General features: G+C 37.6%; 1 protein-coding gene across 1 annotated transcript; it reads left to right on the top strand.

Moving 5' to 3' along the window:
• The first annotated feature begins 8 nt into the window (after positions 1-8).
• Positions 9-22,923, top strand: WARS1 (tryptophanyl-tRNA synthetase 1). The gene is made up of 11 exons (XM_035327955.1): positions 9-60; positions 2,574-2,790; positions 3,847-4,054; positions 10,559-10,667; positions 11,570-11,689; positions 12,267-12,449; positions 13,093-13,193; positions 14,398-14,510; positions 15,358-15,531; positions 18,438-18,578; positions 20,311-22,923. The coding sequence occupies exons 2-11, from the start codon at positions 2,677-2,679 to the stop codon at positions 20,467-20,469; spliced, it is 1,422 nt and encodes a 473-aa protein (XP_035183846.1). The 5' UTR covers positions 9-60; positions 2,574-2,676; the 3' UTR covers positions 20,470-22,923.
• The last annotated feature ends 2,394 nt before the right edge of the window (positions 22,924-25,317 follow it).

The raw sequence follows: 25,317 nt of genomic DNA, 5'->3' as shown, positions 1-25,317 counted from the left end.
GCGGCTGTGCGGGACGCGGCGCCTCGGCCAGAGCGCGGCTTAGCTACCAGCGAGACCCTCGTAAGTTGTCCGGGGAGGCTTTGCCCGGCGGCATTTTAACCACACGCGGTGTCAATGTGCACAGGGCTGGTTGTGTTGGGGGAGGGCCGCTTTGAAGTCATGCTCAACAGCTAATTCAACTGTTACCTGCTTATTTTTTAAGTTTTTTTTTTTAATTATGAGAAAGGGGGGTCAAATGCTTGTGGTTTTTTATCAGCTTTTGTGATTCACTGTGGCTGAATATGCTCTGAATGGAGCAACATGTGCTGGGGAGGCTCTCCAGGTTCCATTCTGAAAGTGGGAGATGACAAGGCACTAAGCTTACAACTCCATTTCTTACAAAATCGTTAACGGGTACCACTAAGTGTATTTGAGAGGCATGTTCCTCTAGTGAGGAAAAAAGTTTTAACATGTGATTTAGTCTCTGAACATTCAGCTAGCTCCCTTAGAATGTGCAAAATCCTTTGAAAGTCATCAGGGGGCACAGAGCTCTTCCTTCACGGGCATGGCGAGAGCACCCAGGGTGGATGCTATTTCCAACGTACAGCTGTTTGCAGCTCACTGTGAGGTTAATTTACTATTTTAGCTTTCATTGCACTTGTCACTGTCCCCTCTGATTATAGTGCAGGTAAATTAAGAATCGGTGTGAACTAAGATGACATCATTTTCCTCTCAAGAAAAAGCCCATGCAATAGCTTGGGTGATTGCATAATGAACCACATCAGGCTGTGATGCAGCACTTTGCCACCCTGGCCAAATTGCAGTGATATTTTCCATAGATTTTTTTTTTTTCCCTCAGTTTGCTTTTCTCATTAGAGTTTGTACTGGTATCTCCTTTTATCAGCTCCAGGTCTTATTAAATTCTTTTTATGCATCTCTGTGTACCTTGTTGTTGTAGCATATTCATCGCTTTAAGATAGCTGCAGTTTGACTTCCGGTGTTATTTTTCAGAGAGGTTTCTGCCCTATTCTCTCTTAACACTTATTTTCTTGTATGTAAATATGGCAAAATCAGAATCATAATGGTTTTTAAATTCTCTCTTACCATATTAAGTTAATGCTTGTTTATCCACAGTTCTGAATATTTAAATATTCAGATGCTTAAATTATGACCCCCCAAAAATGGTAATTTAGCCTGTGTACTGCTAAAGAGCATATCATTTTGTACAGGAAGCTGCTGAGCATGATTTTTTTTTAAAGAAGGATTTCTTAAAATACAGAGTCTTGTTTCTGTAGTTGAAATGGGTTTTCACTCATGGCAGGCTAATAACAGATTCACCAGATTTCTTAGACGGCAATAAAAGTCTATTTTTTAGATCAGAGAGTACTTAAAAACAATGTATCAGGTAATTTTGGAAAAGTTGGAGGAAGAAATTGCTGGGGCACCTCTATGGAAGCCATATATAGTAAAATAAAAGTGAATTCAATGCAGTCCATATTACAGGAGTTTTCCACTCTTGGAAACTACTAAGAGGTGTTCCTTGTACTCATTAAAATTAAGTACAGGAGAGCTTACTTGTAACATGTTTTAGATTAAAACTGAAGGGATAAAGATCAAGGTGTTTCTGATGTAGAGTGAAAATAACCTTGATTTTAATGCCTTTGATAACCCAAACTGTACACTTTCTTAACAGCATTATTTAACTTTCTTACTTTCTTTGTTAGTGTAAACTGTGCAGTTGTAATTTTCCAGTCTTGTATGCTATTAATTATTTTTTTAAAAGAGTGCTAAGAAACTTTCAGACTGTGCTGTTGTTAATCATTACAATATTATCTGTGTTAGCCTGGGAGAGAAGTCTGTTTGTGGATTAAGGGCACACTCAGCGCTAGAAAGGTTCCCTGGTTAAGGTATATGTTGGACATAAGGAAGGCTGCTGTGTTGTTATTCTCAGACTTAAGCCATCTTCTAGCATTATTTTTATTATGTACTGCTAAGAAACAAATAGTTCCGTAAATTTACAGACTTGCTTACCTGAGAATTGATCGTTTCTTAGAAAGCAGCATTTCTCACTGATCATCAGTTTTGTAACCTCTGGAGGAAAGCAGTAAAGACCAGGCTTTTCTCTTGTATGTTTTTTTATGAGTTGAAAGATTAGATTGCGTATATTAAGACAAAATTCTTTATAATGGTTATGAGAATCTCTTGATCATTCAGCTTTTATGGAACAAAATTTGACAAGGTATTGAGTAGTCCAAACAAATTAATCAGGAGTCAGATGCTCCGAGTTAAATATTTCTAATTACTTTGACACCTTTTTGAAAAGTTGTTCTAGTGTTAAATGGGATACTTAGAAACAACATTGGAATGATCTGTAAATTTATTTGATGCCCTTGTCAATATCAGTTCTGTTTACTTGTCAATATCAAACTTGTTTGCTCTCTGAAGCTCACTGTGCTGAAGTCTCTACATTCATCAATCTGATATGAATAGAATTAGGTATGGGGTCAGTGAAGTCTTTTTATGTTCTTATTTTATTCAACTAACCTTCAAGATATATATGAAAGAATAAAACACACTTTTTTTTTGCTCCACAGTCCTCCTGGTTTTCGCTACTGCGCTTCTGAATCTACAAGCCAAAAAATTGGAACTTGGATTTAGCTGAATTGTAAATAAAAAGATCTTTTACACTCTAGCAAAATGGCTGATAGTCCAAACTGTGATTTGAAATCCCTGAGTCCACTTCAGCTGTTTGAAAGAGTAACTGAACAAGGAGAGAAAGTCAGAGCACTGAAAGCAGGAAAAGCACCAAAGGTATTTCCATTCCATGTGCTGAACTCATTTTTCAGACTAGGTCTGTCTTTAAGAGTGCTGAAGAATGATTGTTCTAAGATCTGTTTTGTATTACAGTATGAAAAAAATCTTTGTTTAAAATATGTATGTCCATTTTGTGGACATATCTGGAGCAAGATAGTTATTAGTAAGAGCAAAGTTGTAAAGTAAGAACAGAGAGCTGTCGGCCTGGAAGGCTGCTTCAGCCACGTGCTGTGCTGCATAATGGGATCCAAGGTATTTGGTTTTCAAATGAAGTTTTTGTCATTTTCATTCTGCCCTGATTTTAGATTCTATGTTAAAGTCTTTCTGGGAGCATTATTGTACGCATTAACAAATGTGTCTTCCTGTAACAGTCCCTGTTTAATCTTCCTGTAGTAATTTGCCATTAATTTTCAGCTCTATCATCACTATGTTGGCGAAGAGAGCTCAGGTTTCATGTGGTCTCTCTTTGTGGATTGCGTGTGGGAGTAAACCTTGAAAACTAGGCATTGTATAAAGCTTGATGTATGTATTGCTTGCATGAGATGTTACAATAGCTTTGTATAAAAAAAGTCATAGCAATGGGAGTTGTAAAGAACTTAATGTTCTTCTTTGTCTTCAAGTCTGTCATTGAATTGTAATAAATATGTTATTTTAAGGTAAACTACAAAAAGAACATTCATTATAAAGTAAATTATTGTATTTTACTGTATCCATGTATCTTAGAAATCTGTGCTTAAAATGTTGAATTTGTTATCCCTCCAAAAAGCAGGCTTTTTTTTTCCCCTCAGGCAAAAATAGAGAAGTGAAACAGAGGTACTTTAAATACCTTGCCAGTGGTGTTCCAAGTTCTGCTGGTTGGGAAACTGTGTCACCTGCTATTTTCCTTACTTTTACCTTTGGCAGTGATGCTGCAAACATATAAATAAAAGCTTAGGGCTTTTATTTGTAAAAGCTCTAAGTCAAACCATGGATACAGAATTTTGGAGGACTGAGACATTCATGTAATTGTCTATCTCAATTGTGTCATTAAACGGCTGTTTTTCCTTTGTTCAGGATGAAATAGATGCAGCAGTGAGGATGCTGTTATCGTTAAAGCTGTCATATAAAACAACAACAGGACAAGATTATCAGGCAGGCTTACCTCCAACAGACCTCGCATTAATAAACAATGGTACAACTAAAGAAGAGGATGAGGATTTTGTGGACCCCTGGACAGTGCAGACCTCAAATGCTAAAGGCGTGGATTATGACAAACTCATAGGTACAACTGTTTCTTCATTGCTTCTAAGGAATTTATGCAGAGTGGTCATAATGATCACAGAAACAGCATATTATAGCAAATCTTGATCAACACCATTACTTAGAACAATATATGTTTAATGTTAGCATTCATGTCTGAAGAATTTGCTATAGAACTTCAGTGTCCTAGGTAGGGATTTCCTATGGAAGACTTAAACATGTTGCAAACAACTTTTCAGTTTAAAATAAGTTTAACTCAGTTTGTTTTTAGCATAAGGACTGTTATTAAAAGGTACATCAATGAGGACAGTGTGAATGGGTATATGTATCTTCAGTGTTTGTGGTGCAGAACAGCTAGAGTCCAGAGTGTTCTGGCCAGGCTGTAGGATTCTTCCTACCATCTCTCTGCATCTGACTTGATTTCTGCATTAGGGAGAGCAGGGATGGTCCAAAAGCAATATACAAATCCGTAAGTGTAATGACACCTTCACAAGGCACTGCATCAAACACTGGTGCTGGCTGGGATGGAGAAGGTAAAACTCATGCCAGAAAAATGTAATGTAATTTGTAATGTAATGTAATGGAAAATGTAATGGAAAATATTTCAGATAAGGAAGCTACAAAACTTGCAAAGTTCTATAATTTAAGAAACAGGGCGTTAGTTAACTTTGTTACTTGTTTTATAGTCTATTTTTACAGTTCGAGTGCATAGCTTAGAAATAGGTGAAAGAACTATTCATTAATTTCTGCTATTTTTGCTTTTTAATGAAATGTTTGTACCTCAGTGAAAATTCTGTACCAGTTGTACGTGGCTGGTGTGAGAAACAAGCTATTAAGCAGACCTTTATGTGGTGGTAACCGTATATTTGCTTTGGGGAGCTCAGTTGTTAGTGTCAGCATTCTTTTAACTCAGTGTGATGTTACTGGATGATCACATCAAATGTATGTGTATGTTGGCTTAGTCTGCAGAAGGCAATAGGAGAAATGAAAAGTTGGAAAGGGAGAAGCGTGCAGAGAAAGATACATGTCAGTGGGGGGGAAGGAAGAAAGTTATTAGAATCTAGAAATGGACAAGATCACTCATCTCATTACCTATGTAGATTGGAGAAGGCTTTTTTGTTCTCTTGGGGGGGGGGGGGGGGAATTTTGTATAATAGTGGAAAGAGTAGAATACTTGTGTTGGCACAATCTCAAAGTCTTTCTGAGAATGGCTAGTATGACTTCACTGTAAATCAATTAGCTAAAGTAATGCTATTATTCTACCTGACAGCACTATACTACTTCCCAGTACCCATTTGTATATCTGTGTATGTCATTTTCACCTATTCAGCAATGGAGGGTTAGACCAATTCTTCTTTATTTACACTGCTAACGGACTGGGGAATTTGGTGGATGAGTCATTTAGGTTATTCTAACGGAGACCCTGAAAATTATTCAGAGAAGAGCGCTAACCACTCCAGAAAATGCAATAGTTACTGTTTGCTCTTTATAAACTTCCTCCTCTTCTTTTAAAAACAGTAACACAAAGTATTGTCCAAGAGCTTAATGTAATAGCTCTTATAATACAGGACATTTTTGTGCCACCCACAGTCTTTTTATATGCTAGTGGTACCCTATAAAGTTGTCAGCGTGTTTGTTTTAACTCAGGGATAGAAGAAATGAAAGTGCTAAGAGCATGGTGTGATTGAAAGGAGTATTCTCAAATGGTTGTCCTGGATGTACACTTAAGTGCCTGCTTGTGCACCAAACCAGATATTCTGAGAAGAAAGGTTCTGTTAGCTAAGTACTAGAGGTGAACATCCCTAGAGAATATGTGGGGTTTTTTTGTGTTTTGAGCATGAGAAAAAAGCAGAGGGGTAAGTCAAAAGGAGCTCTGTATCTTAACAATGTTAATACTTCAGTGAGATCAATATTGCAAGTGATACAGAACGTTTGCAGTTGGTGGGAGATCATCTAGTCAACCTCCCTGCTTAAAACAAAGTCAATGAGAGCAAATTGCTCAGGACCTTGTCCAGTAGGATTTTGAGCATCTTCAAGGATGGAGATCCCACAGCCTTCCTGGGCATCCTGTTCCTGCATTTGACCATACACGGTATGAAATATATCTCCTTTACTCCCCCCACTTCCTCTGCTCAGATATTTATGCTCATTGATAAGATCCATCCCCTCCCCTAGCCTTCTCTTCCCCAGAGTAAGCAATCCCAGCTCTCTCAGCACCTCCTCATATGACAGATGGTCCAAGTCTTTCACCTTTCTGGCCCTTTGCTGGATTCATTTTAGTATGTCTGGATTCTTTCTGTATTGAGGAGCCCAGAACTGGACCCAGCACTCCAGGTGTTATTCACCAGTGGTGACAGGGGAAGGATCACCTCCCTAAACCTTCTGGCAGCACTGTTCCTGATACATCCCATGAGGCCATTGGGCTTCCAGTGACACAGGGACACATTGCTGGCTTGTTTTCAACTCCTTGCCCACCAGGAGCCTAGGGTCATTCTCTTCCAGGCTGCTTTCCAGCCTGTACCAGCACACAGAGGTGCTGCTCTCCAGATTCATGACTTTACATCCCCTTTTGTTCATCCCCTGTTACATCCCCTTCAGGAGATTCTTGTCAGTCCATTTCTTCAGCCTGGTGAGGTCCTTCTGAATGGCAGTATCTGGTGTATCAGCTACCCCTCCCAGTAGCGCATCGTCCACAAACTTGCTGAGTGCACTCTGTCTCCTCGTCCACATCATTAACAAAGTTGTTAAACAGTATTGGCCCCAGTATTAACCCTCAGGACTACATGACTAACATCAGGACTCCAGCTGGATTTCACGCTGCTGGTCAGAACTGGTTGAGCCTGGCAATTCAGCCCATTTATCTCACTTACCTGGTCCAGTCTTCATCAGTTGACTATGAGAATAAGATGGGAGATGGTGTAAAAAGCCTTTCTGAAATTGAGATAAACAACACCTGTTGTTCTCGCCTCTTCTACTAGGCTTGTCATATCATCACAGAAGGCTAATAAGTTGGACTGGCACAATTTCCCTTTCATAAATCCATGCTGACTACTCCCAGTCACCTTGACATCTTTAATAATGTTTGGAAATAGTTTCCAGGTGTATTTGCTCCATCACATTTCTGGAGGTTGAAGGGAGGCTGATTGGCCTCCAGTACTGCACATTCTTCTTTTTGCCTTTCTTCAATGTGGGAGTGGTATTTTCTTTCTTCCAGTCCACAGGAGCCTCTCCCAGTTTCCATGGCCATTCAAAGATTATCAAGACTGGCCTGGTCAGTAAAGTTAGTGTAATAACAGAAAACTAATAATTTACTATTTGTATGCAAATATAACCAGGCAATGACAAAAAGGAAAAGTACGCATTAAATTTTCAGCAAATGTAAATTTGCTCTTGAAAATGGCAGCTCTCAGGACCCCTTACATATAGCAAGAGTAAAGCCGTCTTTTGGTAAAAGATAGAACACTAGAGATCAAGAGCAGGATCAAAGAAAAGGGCTCTGTGTCCTTGTCAGAAGCTGGTTAGGAAGGCAGATTTCTTTCTGGACAGAGAGTTTAAAATACACTGAACTTCCTCATTAGAGGAAATATATAGGCAAATATTACGCAGTCTTTTAACAAGGAAGATGAAGATGGACAAAGAAAAGGGAGTCACACAGTCTGTTAATGTTTAATACAATTAGGTAGGCATTTCCAGTAAACTGTTCTACACGGGTGAAGAGCGACTTTTTACAGATGGATAGTGACAAGACAAAGAGGAATGGTTTTAAACTATAGGTGGGGAGATTTTGATTAGCTGTTAGGAAGAAATTCTTTACTCAGAGGGCGGTGAGGCACTGGCACAGGCTGCCCGGAGAAGCTCTGGTTGCCCCGTCTCCAAAAGTGTTCAAGGCCGGGCTGGTTGGGGCTTTGGGCAATGTGGTGTGGTGGGAGGTGTCCCTGCCCATGGCAGGGGGATTGGTGATCTTCGAGGTTCCTTCCAAGCCAAACCATTCTATGATTCTGTAATACAAGAGCTTTTAATCACTTTCTGTGACAGTGTAAGTATTTCTGAGGTGGCTAGCCTCAGTTAGTCTTCAGCTTTCTCATGATTTCTTAATAATAAAATCACAGAATGGTGGAGGTTGGAAGGGACCTGTGGAGGTCATCTTGTCCAACCCCTCTGCTCAAGCAGGGCCACCTGTGGCAGGTTGCCGAGGACCATGTCCATGTGGCTTTGGAAGATAACTAAGGAGGGAGACTCCAGAACCTCTCTCTATAAGATTAGCCTCTTCCCTTTTGTTACTGTTCTGCTGAATCAAACGTTTTTCATTTCATTTGGTCTCTATTTAGCATTCATCCAAATTAGAATTACTTTGGCATTTTGTAATGCATTTTTTTGCTAGGCAGAAATTAAATCAGTAATTAAGGTCTGCTTGGGACAAGCACATTTGGAAACACTCAGAAGACATATGGATTAAAGTGGTGTTTGCTGAATCATGAACCAGCATTTATCTTTTTTAGTGGCACTTATTTTAATGAGTCAGTGGGTGGGCCTGGTGCTCTCTTTGTGTGCTGTCCCTCCTGAGTCACCTCCAGTGAATGGACAGTTGCAAACAGGAACTTGTTCACCATTATCCAGTGGGAAACAAGAGGTCTCGTTTTCCCTCCCATTTAGTAAAGGATTCACGTAACTTTAAGTGTACTGACTATATAAAAAGCCTTGTATTAATACTGTGCATAAGCAGTAATTCTGGAAGAAAACGGAATAGGTGGAGAGGGGCTGAAGCTGCAGAAACCTAGTCAAGTTGATGCTCAGATTGGATGCATTACTATTCTTCTTTCCTGTCAATAGTTTTTCCTGCTTTTCCTTCAGTGAGGGGTCCTGATTTTTGTCTGTGCAAGGTTGTTCAGTTAATAGTCCACCTAACAAAGTACAGCATCAAACTTAAGCATACATCCCAATTTTCAGCCAGACTGTGGAAGGGGTACTTCCCTGTACTTCATGCTTCTCAGCATCCCAGTGCTCAAGGGTGCATGTTGGTCTTCTTAGTCTTCTGTCCCATCTATTTTGAGCGCTGCAGTCTCAAGCATTAGGATGGCCATGGTCTGAAATAATCCTTTTTGAGATATATACAAAGCCTTGATTGACTAAAATTAGCCTCCATGCTGTGCTCTGAGAACCTGTGCTGTAAAGGGTTGAAAGCCTCTTTTCCTCCTCTGGGAAAGAGATTGGTGCAGTCTGGCTGTATAATAAGACAAGGGAATCTGAATATTTGACTTTCCAAATTACCCCAAATGTATTCAATGTTCCTTGATGTCCCTGTAGATTAATTTTGTGTGTAAAATGAGTTGTATTCTCAAGGCAGTGCATTGGGTAGACAGCACAGGTAAAGAGTTCTGCCTCCAGTTGGAATCAACCTCTTTCTGTTATGTTCTCTAGTGGTCTAAACTGTTAGACTGTCCAGCTAAGGATCATTACCATGTGCTAGGATGTAACATTAGAAGTCTACCTGTTCTAGTAGCAAGTCACAGTCTTTGGAAGGACATTTCAGTGAATTACCGCATCCCCACAGAAAGGCTTGTTTTTTGTGTTGATTTTTTTATAGATGGATATATATTATTATATATATATAAATGTACTTTTTTATCTATTTTGTTCTTTTGTTTAGTTTGTCAGTCCTAATAGCTAGTACTACAGGTTGTTTTAATTCTGAGTAGAGCAGAATAGGAGCAAAGAGTAGATTCCTGTCTAGATTATTTTAGTGTGTCAAAATAACGGAGAATGGACATGATTATTAGGATCCAAGAACTGGGATTGGAGTATAGGAAGCTTTAATGAAATAAAAGATTTTCCCAGTTCAGTTTCATCTGCAATGGGAAAAAAATGCTGCTGTTTCAGTCTGACAAAACCCTTCTTGAATGAAATCACTTCCTCTGAAAATATTGTTTTATTTTAATCAGCTGATTTCCCTAAACTGTTTTCCAAGTAATAAGTGTTACTTGAATGCAACGAAGGGTATTATGCATTACCTTTTCAAGCCTCTTGAGGGGAGCAGTGTCTGTAATCATGTCAATATAAATGAAAAATGAAGTTTGGAGAAGAGCATTCGGGGTTGAAAAGAGGAAAACACGATTTGAGGGCTGAAAATTCAGACATCAAGAAAGGAATATTCAGAGCCTTGCAGCCATTCTTATCCTTTGATTTATGGAGGCCAAGTTACTGACCTTGATATGTTTCTCTAGAATACCTTTTGTTCTGAATAAGCATACTCCTTGTTTAAGGAAACGGCTATTATAATTAATCATAGATGGAGCAAAATGGAGATGTAGCGAATAGACTGAGCCTGCTAGCATAGAGTTAATATCAGGGACTACTGCTGGGACTCCATGGAAGAATCAGGAAATCAAGCCATTTTACATTTTTCCTAAAACTTAAAGATGTTCTTTTTGATCTAGGCTGCATTGGCATGTTCTAGGTAAATGCAAGATCTCTTCATAGCTATGCTATGCTTAATTTTATTTTATTTTTTAATATTTTATTATTATAGTTCGGTTTGGCAGCACTAAAATTGACACAGATCTGATCAATCGAATAGAAAGAGCTATTGGGCAAAAACCTCACCGCTTTCTACGTAGAGGAATCTTTTTTTCTCACAGGTGAGTTTTTCTCATTAAAATTCAAAAAGGCCAGAATAGGTACACTTTCTGTGAGCATTACCTGGGCTCACAGGCTTTCTTTGAGCATTTGCTATGCCTAGCAAAAGACCATGTTCTTTACACCAAGGTAAATCAACTGTGAATTGAAAATAGCAACTACTCCAGGTTTACCTGTCAAAACTTGAATGACTGTGTTCTTTCTGGGTACATGCATCTTTTTCTGATATGTCTTCACTAATCCTAAATAGAAGGAGAAATGTGCAGGGAATCTTTGCTTGGTACAGGTTCCACTTTGAGCCAGTATGTAAACAGCCAGATGGAGAATTTGACCTGGCAAAGAACCCCAAGTCTCATATGCTGGCATTGCTGATTTCATCAGGGGTCCACATGGCTTGTGGACCTATACTTCTTTACTGTTACATAAAAAAGGCTCAGGGAATAATCTTAAGCACCAGCCTGACAGTCATCTACACTGTTTAAATGTTAGCATGCATCAACTTTTGGCCCATGGCAGCTAGCACTTTTCAAGTAAGTGCCTGAGCATGACTGAGGGCATAACCTCCACCACAGACCATTCCAACCAGGTTGCTTTAACATAACACCTTATTTGGGAAATAATTTCCAGCTCTGTTTCACAAGGCTTTAGAAATTATTATCCAATTAAGTAAATTTTTCTTTGTTTTTCTACATAAACTGGCTGAACAAGACAATCCTTTTCTTAAATCAGAAAAGTAATTAAAAATATATATATTTCTAGGACACTTAAGATACTATATTTCACTTATTCATACATTTGCCTTTAAAAGCATATGAATTTGAATAGATAAGAATTGCAGAAAATATTTCTTCATAAATTCTTTGAATTGCCTCATGTTTTCCTTTGATTGCTTTTTCTTCTTCAGGGATATGGACCAAATCCTTCATGCTTACGAAAATAAGAAGTCCTTTTACCTTTATACAGGCAGAGGGCCGTCCTCTCAGGCAATGCATGTTGGTCATCTTATCCCGTTTATATTCACAAAGTAAGCTATTTCTACAATTTTAATGAGTCAAAGTATTTTTTTCTAAGAAAGTGTTGAATGCTGCTTATGGAACTAAAGGATGCAATGCAATAAGTTTTAGTTCTTTGAGGTGAATATTGATGAACAATGCAATCTTAACATTTCATTAACAGTCCGTGTATTACCATAAAGCCATCTTCCTTGTACCTGAAACTTGACGGCACTCCTTAGAATTTTTGTTTTTCTCAAACACAAGTTTGTGATGAGACTCAATAGCATCATTGTGAGAGGTGGTGCCTGCAGCAGCAGGACACTAAGAAATTGGATTCTGAGTCAAAAAATCTCTTTGAATTCTTCTGTCATTGCAAATGGTGAATGCTAGCATATGTACAGGAAACAACGAGTCTTTTTTTTTTCAGGTAAGTTGTCATTATAAATTGTATAATATGCTTACCTCTGCTCAGCTAAACATAAGCAACTGCATATGGTGCAGTCCTTTGTATATGCTTTTGTTTAAATCTTTAGAAATATTTTTAACTGTGTGGCTAAAATGTCTATTTTTAACCATTCTGAGATAAAATTTTTCTACTTTTATAAGGTGGCTGCAAGAAGTATTTGATGTTCCCTTAGTTATACAGTTAACTGATGATGAGAAGTACCTCTGGAAGGATCTGACAACTGAGAAGGCATATGAATATGCTAAAGAAAATGCAAAAGATATCATTGCATGTGGTTTTGACGTCAATAAAACCTTTATCTTTTCTGATTTAGACTACTTGGGGTAAGTATAAATTTCATTAGAGCATTGAAACCAAAAATTTGTCTGTATTTTATCTTCTGCTTTGACAGTCAACACTGTTTTAACTAGTGTATCTAGGTTTAAAAGCTTCAAGACAAGCTTTACAATACTTAAAGTAGAAACATACATTTTTGTGCTCTTCAACATCTTACATATATCCTCTTGTAATTCTTCTGTATAATATATAAACAAATACTTGTGTGTGCAGGACTTAAATTTAAATTACAAAAATATATTGAAGCTGCTAAAATGTAAAAATACCTAAACCACCAAGAAAACTGCAGGTTGATTTTAAAATGGCATCAAAATCTTTGAGATGTGTTTATACTTTATCTGCATTAACTAAATGCATTTCATCAACTGTTATGATCAATTAATTAAAGACAACATGAAAGATTATCATTTGAACTTTAAGGAAACTTTAAAAAAGATTTAAGTAAAAGAAACCTCTGTTGGAGCTCCTTTCTTAGAAAATCCTCTCATTATCATCTCCATGGGCCACAAAAAGACCAAAACAATGCCTTCAGAGATTTAATCCTGCAAGTTTTGCAACAGTCTCAGCTTTTGGAAGCTTTTATCTGTGCTTTCCCACTCTTACGTTATTTTTCCACTTTCTTTTTCTCAGGTCAAGTACGGGATTCTACAGAAACATCGTCAAAGTCCAGAAGCATGTTACATTTAACCAAGTGAAAGGAATCTTTGGCTTTACAGACAGTGATTGCATTGGTAGGAAATAACATGGGTTACTGGAAGTGATCCTTGCTTTCACTTTCTGTGGCACTATTTAAGTAACTATTTGAAGAGATTGGTGTCTGCCATTCATGAAACAGATGCGAAAAACAAGATCCCTGTTTCTAGGCTGATTCTAACAGGGTGTTATTATATAGAAAACACTTGACAGTGAAATTCCTAGGGTGTAGCATTAATAACAAGAAAGTGCAAAACACAAAAGCTGAAATGATCAAGACAGAGAACTATTATTGATTTTTAGAACTATTGTAGCTGTAGTCAACTATACTTTCTAGAAATTTCTACTGCAAAAGTAGAAAACATTTCATATACATTTGAGAAAAGATAAGGAGTGCTCAAAAGCCTTATTGTCATGGTGCTAGGTAACTTCCATTTACTTCAATGTGATTGTAGGTTTCTGTCACATTGGCCAAAGAAAGAATCTCTGTCAAAGATGGCATTAAAACATTGGTGTTCCTGAGTGCTAACATCATTCTCTGACCAATAATTGGTCAGCTTTTCAGATGTAACTGTAGCCAGAAAACAGATTCCTATTTCTGCCTTACCAGTTTTCTAATAAATGTTGGTATTGTATTAATGACTTCATTCCATGTTTGGAAAAATCTACTACTTGGTTTCTGTTCTGAGAGTATTTTGATCAGGGAAGTAGGTTGGTCACTCTGTGAGTAAGTACTAAATAAAAAGAAAATTAACCACACCTGAGATTTTTGAACAGCATGCATATAGCAGTGATTCTAAGATCTTAGAGGAGACTTCACCTGATAAGTATCTCTATACTAATTCTCTCACAAAGAGAATGTGAGAGGGAAAAAAAAAAGAGCAGCTCAGAGTAATGATACAGTCAAGTATATTTCTGTGAAGGATAGATTATTCAATGATGAAGGAAAAGCATAAAAAGCATGTGTTGCTGAACCTTGTCTTGAAACTTTGTGATCACAGCCTGCCCTCTGCCCTTTTTCATTAGTACCTAAATTAGTTTTAGTTGATGGTTTGTTGAGTTCATAGAAGGTAAAGATGAAAAGATTTCCTCAGCTGAGGCAATACGGCTTGATAAAGACAGGTATTGGTCTTCAAATGAGTATCCAAATGACTCACATGTGCATTTTACATATTTCAAAAGGTTCTATTTATCATTGCGTATATTGACTTCTCACTTTTTTCCAAACTTCTTATGTTCTAGGTAAGATCAGTTTTCCTGCTATTCAAGCTGCTCCATCCTTCAGTTCATCATTTCCACAGATCTTCAATGGCAAGGAAGACTTACAGTGTCTTATTCCATGTGCTATTGATCAGGTAAGAAAATCATATTTTCATCATAGTGGGCCTTAACTTGCAGCACTTGTACCCTAGGGAAAAACCTTCTATCAGTAAAAGTAAAGAAGCGTTGGAATAATTTGTCAGAAAGCCTGCAGAACCTTAACAACTGAGATTTATAAAGAGAGGATGGAAGAACATGTGGCCATTAAAAATAATTATCCATTACTGGTTTTTCACATTTCCTTTATCTTTCCACTGCCGGGGAACAATATTGAAAGGAACAGGCAGACCCCAGGTAATCAATACATGGCCACAAGGCTGGTGTCACCAGTAGAATTTTGAGTTCCTCTATCATGGGATGGTCTACACAACAGTAGGCCTGCTGGTACCTGATGGGTGCACCTTTCTCAGAGGAGGAAAAGGACTTTTGTGCATGAGTTAGTTTGGCTGATGTGTTGAGCTTTAAACTAGATTTGAAGGGGTAAAGCTTGCCATCTGGGTTGGTATCCACCTCCAAATTCTTGTACATGTGTCTGTTAAGTGAGGGAATCAGAATGCGCAGTGAAACTAAGGCAATGGAAAAAAAAAGGGGGGGGGGGGGGATTTGGGTTTTGTTTGTTTGTTCCTCTGGGTGGACTGAATTAGAGACATTGTTTAGGGGTAGACTTGGCAGTGCTAGGTTAATGGTTGGACTAGATGATTTTAGAGGTCTATCCCAACCTAAATAATTCTATGAGTCTGTGAATTGGAAATAGGTTATGGGACTTTCTTTTTTTTTTTTTTTCTTGAGACCACCTGTTAAGGCATGAACAATCCAACACTAATCAGCCTTTAAAACACATTTCTCAACTTTATTTTGTGCTTTTATTGGTGGTTGTTCCAGGATCCTTATTTCAGAATGACCCGAGATGTAGCACCTAGAATTGGATATCCTAAACCAGCCTTACTACACTCAGTCTTCTTCCCAGCCTTGCAAGGAGCACAGACAAAAATGAGTGCTAGTGACCCCAACTCCTCTATCTTCCTCACTGATACACCCAAACAAATCAAGACAAAGGTAAGAATCTTAAAAACTTGAGCTCGCAAAGCTTTATGACAAATAGAAGTGGTGCTGTTCATGTTTACAATGGCAAATTTTTAATCTTTCCTTTGAACACATGGACGTGCTTGCATCTTTTTTCCCATACATTTCATTGGAAAGCATCTTTAACAGTTGACCAAGTTACACAAATTTAGCTTGACTATCAGATGTAATCTTTTGCATTACCAACTAAGCTAACAATGCTTCTATTCTATTATTCAATAGTATAATGTACAAAACATCGTGTTTGTTCATCTGATGGGTCTGAGTAATGGTGTAAGAATAAGATCGGTGGAGGCTCATGCTCTAGAAATAAATATTACGTTGCCATAGTTTTGGAATCTAACAGTCCTTGATGTAAATCAAATAAACAGCTCTTTCTTTTGACTGCCTCTCCATGCCAGGAGCACCAGGTGTTGCACAGTAGCAGTTAGAACACAGGCCATACTTTCCTTACTGTTTGGGGATCCGCTGCCATGCACTTCATCCTCAAATTTGCAAATTTTGATTTTCACCTAATTTTGGAAGAGCTATTTTCTCCTATCTGAGTATATTCCTAGTGCCTTTAGGTTTTGCAAAAGTTCTCATGTTCTATAGTATTAAAAAAAATAAAAATCAGAAAAAGGATTTGGAAACAGACAAGATAACCAGACATGAAGTAACTGTCAGTCACAAAAAGAAAAAAGATGCATGTGTTGTTTCTGCTAGGTGGGCTTGGATTCATTGTTTTATGGTTGACAAACCCATATATTGGTCAGATTCTTCTGCAGTCATTTCATAATAATTCATTATCTTATGTAGAAACTGATTAAACAGTGCTCTTTTTAAAAATTGGAATTCGTCATGCGTTTGGATGATAAGAATTCCAGATTATTTGTACAGTTACACAGTTGCTTTTTAAAAAGCACCTATAATCTCAGAACAGAGGATATACTGTTAGGGGTAATACTGATAATATTCTTCCATTTTTCCTAGCAAATAGGTAGTAATCTGTGAAGAGATCCAAGATGATTTATATCCAATTAACAAGTCCTATTTCTGCTACCTTTAAAAATGTGGGAAAAGTAACAAAATAATTCTAATTACTTGGAATATAAAAACTGTAAAGAGTGAATCCTGAACACATTGTAAAACATCAAGTAATGGAGGACAAACTGAGATGCATTTCAGCTTCTGAAGCCCATCAAAAAGTAACTATGGAAATAGTGCTTGAGTGAAAGACCAAATATTTTTATGGCCAAGAAATTAAAAATTAGAGTAGGAAAGGTGATTTCTGGTGATGCATGAAGGTTAAAAACAGAGTGCTGCTGCTGTACAAAAAGAATTACTGCTTGCAGCATTTTTCAGATCATTAGTATGTTGCTAAGTAGTGAGTTCAAAACTTCCAGGTAACATAAGATGAAGAATTAGTAGCTACTGGAAAAGGCTGAGAAGCTTCTGGGAAATCCATTCAAAGGAGATAAATGGCAACATTATAATAAACTATTTTATCTGTAATAATTCAGTGAAAAGATGAATGCATCACCAGGTGAATCATTCAAATCTCAAGTCAATGCCAGAATATGTAAGAAATGAGCTCAAAATTAATGTAGGAAACATTTTGTATAAAACAATAATGTGCCTCCACCTGGCATACTGTATTTAATCCCTCTCACTTCAGTAAGAAGATAAACGGTAAAAATATGGATATACAAAAAAAAAGATACAAAGACTTCAAAATCTAGAAAGGAATAGGTATGGGGAAGTGCAAAACAATATCTTAAATCCTAATTTTACAGATTCTGAGATAGCTATTCAGATTGTTCTACAATATAAGAATAGATGTAATGTGACAGGTGGCAGTTTATTTTCTTGAGATATTCATTGCTGCATAATTTTTGTAATTCAGTGCCACAAGTCATCATCATACAGTGGTTAGAAAGAAACAAAAAACATGTTATTTGTGTTATATAATACAGATAATAAGAATGTTCTGAAATTGTAAATATATAACACTTCCTAAGTACCAGAACTAGTAAAATCTTCCTTCATAAGCATGTGTGTCTCCTAGCTGGTTGTTGTTGATGTCTGAATAGATACAAGATACAAAGAAAGCCCACCATATGGTTGAAGAAGGTTTTTTTCCTCTTCCTGACCATTAGCTTTGTTTATATTTGTGGCACAATTAGCATCCTCTGAGATTTCTATACATGTAAAAAAAATTAAAATATGCCATGGCTTCTGCATTAGCTGGGAGTGGGATTAGCAGGTAAATATATTCACCAGTGCAGTTCACCTGCCCATAGGAAGCTATGCATAAAAGAAAAAGTAGGAGGTTGGGAGTCAGCAAGTATTCCATTTTTAGACTGAACAATTGTGCATTTGTCTAGTGATAGTCATTCCAGCTAGGGTTTTGTAATGTTTAGCCTTGCTTTCTTTTGTTTTCCTTTTCCCTGAAAAAGAGGTTAGATTCTCTCTAGGATTTCTTCAAAAATTCTCCAGGCCTTCTTCATCTCTTTCAAAATTAACTTCTTAATGGGATGAATGTCTTATTTCTTCTTACAGAAAGTACATTTTCTGTAAGTACAAAGTCCATCCAACAGGCAACAGCTTCAACAAAAGGCACTTTTTTCACAAAATAATGGTGTGGATTCTTCTTAATTTTTGCTTCATTTTTGGTCTGGCATACTCCACAGCCTGTGGAGTATGTATGTAGCATTTTTCTCTGCTGACTTCCAATGACTTTTGCCTTCCTGCTTTAGTCTTGATGCTCTGCATTAACTTGTCCCAGTCACCCTTCAGCTTCTTAATAGAGGATTTGGAGGATTGTGATGTACCTCTTTATAATACAGTAATCTGCAGTTTAGTAGAAATTATACCATAAAACCATTGCATTGTTTCAGATAAACAAGCATGCCTTCTCGGGAGGCAGAGATACTATTGAAGAGCACAGGAAGTATGGAGGTAACTGTGATGTCGATGTGTCTTTTATGTACCTGACTTTCTTCCTCGAAGATGATGACAGGCTTGAACAACTGAAGCAGGTAAGTAGGCAACTTGAAGAAGTATTGTTCATTTCTTACTGTGAGGGCAAGGCTGTAACTAAGTCCTCCTATCAACCTTCTGCAGGAAGGTAATTGTGTTGTTACTCTTACGGTCTCCATTCCTTCCAAGTTTTTATATTAAGACCTCTGTATTTTTGTTGCAATGTTCACCTTTCTCACAAGTCCTTCTTTTTTTTAAAAAAAAAAAAACTTTATTTCCAAGTATTTTCATAAAGATCTCTAACACTGTATATCAGTACCTCCCCAACTTTTTAAATGATTCTACCTTAGGATTAATGTTATTTTTAATTGTATAATAAACTCTGCCTGTTCCATATGTGTAAAGTACCTGAATACTCTGCAGCTTCAAAAGCTTGCTGATCTTTTTTTTCTTATCGTCAAAAGAAAGGTAATAACTATAAGGAGTAAAGTGAGCCCAAGCACAAGCTGCTTTGTATACGTTACATTTCCCTGAACCTGTTTGGCGGACATCCGTCCCTAGGGATGGTAGCAAGGCATTTCACTGCCTTGAGCTTCGGTGTCATATCAATCCTAGGCAATACACCTTCTTTGGAAGGCAGTATATTTAGTTAATAGTACCCACGTCATATTGGCTTATCAGCTTTCTCCTGGTAGAAACAGCTGCAAGAAGGGCAAGAGCTACAGATTCTTCTCTAACCTTCTGCTTTTTCCCACACAAGGACAGGGTTGGATAGCTACTAATCCCCTAGAAATCTGTTGCAAATTCCTTATGGAAATCTGTACATTTGACACGCTGAGCAATTTTCCATTAGTCTCCCACCATTGAAACAAAATCAGTGCAACTCTGCTAGAGGGGGCACAAGCCTGTACTACAGCCAGCAGCTTACAGCACTGATGCCTCAGAATCAGATTAGAAAACATGAAGTTTGTGCCTATAGTGGCAGTAGAGGAGCTGTTTCAGTTATGGTACCACAGGGAGAAGCTTTCAGAAGTGGGTACTCAGAGAAAGCAACATCAGTGTTATTGAGAAAGAGGAAAAAAAAAGATTAAAAATAAAATCTGAAATTAAAACAGTTCATTCTTGTTAAGATATTTTACTTATTTATTTTATAATACCAATTCAGTATTACAAATGGCTTAATTGCAAGGGGAAGTGAGTTTATCATGTTTATTGTCACTTCAAATCATAGTTGAACTGCTGCAGCCGTGTTTTTTAACCAGGGCTGAACCCAGTCACCTGTTTAGCTAAAGCGTTTTCAGTAGCAGAACAATTGTGTGGCTTACCCACCGTGAATATGAACACTACTGTGAACAGAGATTCTGAGTTCTTTCCTATAAAAAGGATACTTCAGTCACATCTAATACCTTACCCAAACTAGATGAGAGAACAATAGGGGAATTTGAACCCAGCTTAGCGTAACTATTTATTTGAAATGGTATGTAAAGAAGAAAAACAGTTTCCTGCAAATAATTACAAGATTTCCCAGTTAAATTCTTGTGAATGTATTTTATTTATTCCATATAATTAGTCATACATTAAATTGCCAAACTACCTTAAATCTTTTAAAAGGCAACAAGCAATTTTTACAGGTTACATTTTCAGAGTGATACCACATGATTTTTTAAGGCATGTGCTTTTTTTTAAGACATCCAGATCTTCATTTGCCACAACCAGGCTTTTAAAGAAATATTTGTCACTAGGTCCTTTTCCATACAGCACCATACTTAGCAAGCAACACTTTTTTGACAGGCATATACAAGTGGGGAATTGCTCACGGGGGAGCTGAAGAAGGTGCTTATTGAAACATTGCAGCCCATGATAGCAGCTCATCAAGAGAGACGGAAGCAGGTCACAGATGAAGTGGTGAAGCAATTTATGACTCCACGGAAGCTAGCTTTTGAATTTTGAAGTAATGCTTATGTAACTTATCATTTGATGAACCAAAATTGATTAACTGTTGTCTTCTGTTGTATATGATCATTCCCTAGTTAGGTACAGCCTGCAATCACTGCTTTATAAATATTGCGCTTAGTGAGTTACTTCCTATGAACATCAGAGTACATGAAAAATTGAAAATTGGACTCATATCTATTTAAAATCAAAGTGTGTTAATAAAGGCATTGAATCTGTACAAGACAAGGCCCAATCTTGCAGTGAGGCATGTCTGTCAGCACAAGACTGTATTTTATTGTATTTCATGTTGAAAATATAAATAAAAATGCCATTTTAATGATGAAGTCTAACTTGTAAATTGTTGTAGATATGTTGTTAAGAGGTTGTATCTCAAACTAATAACTGGTAGCTCCATTGTTTTTTGTGTAGCTTGATTTACTAGACTATGTGTCCTTTGGAGCTACTGGGAGCATGCTGCACACACAGAGAAAGTGGATGTTACAAAGCAGATTACACAGTAACTTAGGTCTTGGATCAATGTAAAAGGAATAGAGATCTGTGAACTGAGCATGGGAGAAAGAAAATCAGGTTGGTTTTGCAATCCTCTTCCTCTTTGACCTGGGGCAAGTCACAGAAGTTTCACTGGATTTCTGTTTCTGCAGCTATTTAACTGGTCTGAATGCCTCTGAAGGGAAGAGGCAGTCACAAGGTTATAAAGTCCCTTGATATTCTCAAGTGGAAGATATTAGAGAAATGCAAATTTTAGTTATGAAAATACTAAATGCTGAATCATACTGTGAATATGAAGTTGCTGCTGGACGCAGGGATACTTACAGTGCTGCCCTGTCCTGTTCTTCTGCACCAGGTCAAGATAGGGGTACTTACATTTTAAGATGTATTTAAGAAAGAAAATACACTTTGTTAAAATACCTCATGTAATATCTCAGTATCTCCTTTCTTAAAATGAACTTTAATGTCTGCTATGATTTATGAAAAAAATCAAATAATTTGCTAATTTGTTTCTGTATGTACAGTGCTGAATGGAAACTATTAGATCTGTCTTCTCTTTATATAGAACATACAGTTGCTAGCCCAGACAGCCTTATCTAAATCAAATAAACATACCTTTGATAATACAGGTGGGTATTGATGCATGGTATTTGCAAATCATTTAAAACATAAGGCACTTGAATAAGGTGTGAAAGATTTAAAATTCATCAGGTTCTGTAGTGTGGGGTCTAGTAGACATTTAGTGATTTCTGCATTTACTTTTTTTTAATAAAAAAATAAAACAAACACTTCAGTCTGTAAACCCTTGAAGTCAGCTGATTACACTTGAGTTGAGGGAAAAGTTTCACTGATTCGGGAGACCTTGCATCAGCCTGTTAGCACATGAGAATGTGTTGGATTATTTGCCCTGCCTGGGGCTGGTGCTGCCCCCTTCCTAGCTGTAGCAGTTCTGCAACACAATGTACACATCCTCCCCAAAAATGACCTGCATTTCTGAGGTGGAAATGCATGCTGTTTATTAAGTAGCACTGCTAGTGTTATCATCATATTTGTGCAAGGGACTGAGGGGAGACAGAAACGCAAAGCAAGCTTAGTCCTACTGCATGTGTTCCAAATGTGTGCTGGAAAGATCAATGCCTAGGTTTTGTCTTTTTCATTACAGTTTACGTGACCTGGTATCACTAATCTAATGTCATGAACTTTAAAATATTAAAGTAAATGTTTACCAGTGACTGCCTCTCTATAACCCATGGGTACAGTATCTTAGTGCTGACAAGTGTTTAACAATCAATAGAAAAGCATTTTTTAAAGTGATTGTGTAGAAAAGAAAAATAGCTTCTTAAATACAGTAGCAAATAAACTAATCTGTGGTAACTGTAGACTTCAGTGATGACCTTCCTATTCTCGCAGTCTGCTCTTTGCTGTTTTTAAGCTATGCATAGAAGATAAAACTTAAAGTGACTTTTTATGGGCTTTTATAAAGTCATAATGCAGATTTCTTCCTGAAAACATTATATGCAGAACTGTCCTGCAAGATTTATTTCATTAACTAAAAATTTAGTTACTCAGGAAGGGGAAGTACACTGTAGGAGAAATAGTAGTGTGTTCTATTCTAATTAGGTATATGGATTAATTTTATAACACAGCAGTTAAAATCTGTCCTGAAAGTTTTGGAATGGAAAGTGCAAAATTAATACTTGTTTACTGAGCAAACAATGTGCTTACAAAATGTGCTTCTGAAATGACAGTTTCTCAGAGGAGTCTTGGTAAGTTCCTAAATCTGCTGCAATTATAATTAACGTCCCAGAGGTATTTAAAGGTTAAGACAAGGCAGTCTTCAAACACATGGGTGAAATGTCTAATGGCGTTATCAGGCAACGTTCATTACATTTTCCTCAACTTGTAATACTTCGTTTATCTCACTGTAATAAAAATGTAGATAAAAAAGTCTGTATCAAACTCGCTTGGTGGTTGGTTTTGTGTTTTTTTTTTCTTTTTAACTTTTAACAGTCTTAATTTACTATATTTCTGACCTTTCTTCCTTCTGTTTTGGTTGTTGATTTAGTCACTCCATAGAGTTGGTCATTGTTTTGATGTCCAGTGCCTTTCAAATAGTGAAAAAGGGGGCCTTGTAACCCCATCTATCTGATCTTAACAGATAAACCTCAGATTTCTCCCAGACCAAGGTAATGAAGGTCGGTCATCCAGAGACTAAGAGGTTGCAAGGAAGACTGGATGTTGAATTTCCCTGTGTACAGCAGCCAGCTCAGAAACAAGGGGAGGTCAATGTGACCTGTTACCACGATGTTTCTGTAGGTTTGGTGTGAAAGATTTGTACTTAAATGGGCTCCAGCTGTCTGGGGAGCACAGATTCTGAATAGCTTCACTTGGCTCTCCCACAGTCTAAGAGGAATACTGAAACCTGTCTGCATATTGTTAAACACTGTCAGAGGAAACAGGAACTACCAGCAACATGAAGCAGAACGTAACTTCTAAAGAAAATTGTCTACTCACAGCCAGCAAGTTTGTTACTGAAAGAAATAGTCTATGCAGAGAGATATGTGGTATCTTCATTCTGCTGGCTGGCCTTCAGCTGGATATCAGAAGAAATGGTTCTGTGATTATCGGAGAGGCAAATAGAGTAACTGAAGGTCAAGGTAATACAAAGGAATCAGAAAATAAAGCAGCCAAGTTCTGAAATCCACAAGCCAAGCACCCAGCTTGCTGTATATGTAGTTAATTGCACAATATGTACACTGTGTCGTGTCGTTAAACAAAAGTCAGTTCTTATTTATGTGCCTGGGTTTACAGTGCTTACACAGACAGTTTACAGTGCTTACCCCCTTTGCCTGGGGGTAGTTTATATCAGCATGAACTAACTGTGGGTTCTTGCTCTACAGCAGGTTGTCAGCCATACCCTGTGTATTTTTTTTCAGTAAAGGCTTTTGGGACACTGGATTCCAAGCAGTTAGCTTCCTGAAATAAGTTGTATAAAGATAAAACTTACCTCTAATCCAGTATTTATTCAGGCCAGGTGAGAACCTGCTTTTATATGATGCTAAATGCCTGGGGGCTCACATTTCTCAACTCCTCTCACTTGCTTCCATGGTTGCTCCCATCAATTTTATAATTCATCTGTAATTCTCACTTCTTGAAACAAGCTCTATGACAGTTACACCCACAGGAAGAGGCACTTTTAGTCATCTGAATGCTTGAACTTACTGGGTAATCTGAGCTATTTTTGATTAGACTTTATTTTCAAACCTCAGGCTGACCGTGGATGGTATCAACACTGCCTAATAATAAATGGTTGTTTTGTCTGACATACAGGCATATTTTGCTGTCTCTGTTCACAGGATATAATGCCTGAGAAGTAAGGTCAGCTGAGAATAATATGGTGTAAAGAAACTTGATTCCAGAAAACATCCCAACAGAGCTGGGATAAATCCCTGCCCTACTGGGACAGCACTCAGTTAGATGCATCCCTCGTAGAAAGAGGTGAAAGTAGTAGTCTCTTAGGAGCCATCTTAAGAGAAATTCCAAACCTTGAGGACTTAGTTAAATCTTCTGTTGTAAGGACAAAGGAGGTTTGGAGCTGACATCCTAAAGGCATAAATGGGGACTGCAGCTTGCTGAGCCCATACACAGATCCAGTTTTTGGTCTTTAACTTCACTCCCCTGTAAGGTGACATACTCTGCACCTGTCTGGCCTCTTAAACCTGCTCTGGAATCAGCTGCAAGATCTGGACAGACTCAGACCAAAATTCTGATAACTGTTCAATAGTATGGCTGTGAAGGTGTCTAAATAACAAGTTGAAGGCTTAGATTTCAGGACAGTTCTGGAACTTTTTACTAGTTTATATCTGAAAGAGATTGCCTTTATTCTTTCCTAGTAGCATCTGAAATTTTTAAACTTGTCCTTCTAGTACAAGATCCTTTCTTCCATGTCCAGGGTGACTGCCAAGTCCTGTCTGCTGCAAAATTGCTGTTAGTGTAATCAGGTCTGTGCTATCAACTGCTAAAAGTGCATGTGGACCAGGTCACCAAACCTGAGTAAGAGAACTCATTTTAAAAATGGTCTTCCTCTTTCCCGCCAAAAAAGCACATTTTCAGCAGGTTCTGATGGGGGAACAGATCCAGCGTACTCCAGAGGTCACCACCCAGAGAGAAAAATGGATATAGAAAACATCTACATTGCTCCTGAGCCAGGACCAGCAAATTAAGATTAAAAACAGATTCCATCAAAATGTAACTTCAGAAAAAAAAATAAATACATAAATACATAAATAAATAAATAAATAAAAAGCCAGTTGGCTGCTCCTGATAATGCATTTTGAAGTGAAAAGTATGCAC

The sequence above is a fragment of the Oxyura jamaicensis genome, chromosome 5 (assembly GCF_011077185.1).
Source record: "Oxyura jamaicensis isolate SHBP4307 breed ruddy duck chromosome 5, BPBGC_Ojam_1.0, whole genome shotgun sequence".
Lineage (NCBI taxonomy): Eukaryota > Metazoa > Chordata > Aves > Anseriformes > Anatidae > Oxyura > Oxyura jamaicensis.
This window is presented reverse-complemented; position numbering and strand designations above follow the sequence as displayed.

Bases quoted from the DNA above. Each gene is read 5' to 3' on its own strand.
- WARS1 (XM_035327955.1), top strand. From the start codon at position 2,677: ATGGCTGATAGTCCAAACTGTGATTTGAAATCCCTGAGTCCACTTCAG. The intron at 10,668-11,569 runs GTGAGTTTTTCT...TTTCTTCTTCAG, and splicing joins GGAATCTTTTTTTCTCACAG to GGATATGGACCAAATCCTTC. The intron at 12,450-13,092 runs GTAAGTATAAAT...TCTTTTTCTCAG, and splicing joins TCTGATTTAGACTACTTGGG to GTCAAGTACGGGATTCTACA.